Source organism: Lipotes vexillifer, unplaced genomic scaffold (genome assembly GCF_000442215.2).
Source record: "Lipotes vexillifer unplaced genomic scaffold, Lipotes_vexillifer_v1.1 scaffold504, whole genome shotgun sequence".
Classification (NCBI taxonomy): Eukaryota; Metazoa; Chordata; class Mammalia; order Artiodactyla; family Lipotidae; genus Lipotes; species Lipotes vexillifer.
The window spans coordinates 978,812-980,010 of NW_006785225.1; the positions used below are offsets into that span (position 1 = coordinate 978,812).

General features: G+C 67.1%; 2 protein-coding genes across 2 annotated transcripts in view; both read left to right on the plus strand.

Moving 5' to 3' along the window:
• CDH16 (cadherin 16) overlaps nucleotides 1-1,199 on the plus strand; it is a 26,017-nt gene that overhangs the window by 9,880 nt on the left and 14,938 nt on the right. The window contains exon 2 of the mRNA XM_007457304.1: nucleotides 536-539. The gene's annotated coding sequence lies outside the window, so the exon portion shown is untranslated. The remainder of the gene's footprint in view (nucleotides 1-535; nucleotides 540-1,199) is intronic.
• RRAD (RRAD, Ras related glycolysis inhibitor and calcium channel regulator) overlaps nucleotides 280-1,199 on the plus strand; it is a 3,277-nt gene continuing 2,357 nt past the window's right edge. Inside the window, exons 1-2 of the mRNA XM_007457306.1 lie at nucleotides 280-391; nucleotides 609-993. Of these exons, the coding sequence (XP_007457368.1) occupies nucleotides 624-993 (370 nt within the window). The 5' untranslated portion in view covers nucleotides 280-391; nucleotides 609-623. The remainder of the gene's footprint in view (nucleotides 392-608; nucleotides 994-1,199) is intronic.

Below are 1,199 nucleotides of genomic sequence, written 5' to 3' on the forward strand. Positions count from 1 at the left end.
CCCCCCCGCCACACACACACACACACACACACACACACACACACACACACACACACTCAGACCGGGCTGTTGTCTGCGGAGTCTGCCCCTGCCCCGCCCTGGCGGGTGAAGCGGGGGCTGGGTGGGTGTGAGGTCCCAGGAGGAGGGCGGGGGATCCCCCTCGGGAGAGGGGGACGGACACGTCAGCCCCCGGACAGCGCAGCCCTGGGCGAGCGCGGGGGTGGCGGCGGGGGCGGGCAGAGGCTTAAATAGGCGGCTCTGGAGCCCGGACCCAGTGCGGACCGAGAAGGCAGCGGCTGCGACAGCGTCGAGTGAACGAGCCTGGGTCTGCGAGTGGATTGTATCCGAGCCCGGGACTTACCTAGTCCTGACCGCGTCCGTGTGTGACTGGGTGAGTGTCCTGGCAGAGCGGGGTGGGGGTGGTCTCACCGTCTAGGATGAACGAGTCAGGAGGATGGGTCACAAGTCAGTGCGCAAGGACCTTCTGCTGCATGTCCTGGGCCCCGAGCATCTTTCTTGACCCGTGGTCGGGCAGGCGCGTCCCGGGTCCAGCTTCCCACTCCATCTCCACCGCGGCTCACGCGGCCATCTGGATTCCCGTTCCCCAGACGGCGTCCGACGCGATGACTCTGAACGGCGGCGGCAGCGGAGCGGGCGGGAGCCGCGGTGGGGGCCGCGAGCGCGAGCGCCGTCGGGGCAGCACGCCCTGGGGCCCGGCGCCCCCGCTGCACCGCCGGAGCATGCCTGTGGACGAGCGCGACCTGCAGGCGGCGCTGGCTCCGGGAGCTCTGACAACGGCCGAGGCTGGGACTGGGGCCCCGGGTCCGAGGCTGGACTGGCCCGAGGGCTCCTCCGACTCGCTCAGCTCAGGAGGCAGCGATTCAGACGAGAGCATTTATAAGGTGCTGCTGCTGGGGGCGCCTGGCGTCGGCAAGAGTGCTCTGGCGCGCATCTTCGGTGGTATAGAGGACGGGCCTGAAGCAGAGGCCGCAGGTGAGGGGCTGGGAGGGACTGTTCAAGGGAGGGGCGAGCACAGGGTTAGGACTGGGAGCTACAGGACTGGGGACCAGGATTAAAAGCAGCAGCAAACAACGGGATTCTGAAGGCACTTTGAGAATCTGCCTCTACCTACCCCTTTCACAGATGGGGAAACTAAGGGAGAAGGTACCCTAGCCCTTAGTAGGGAACGAAGTGCTTAG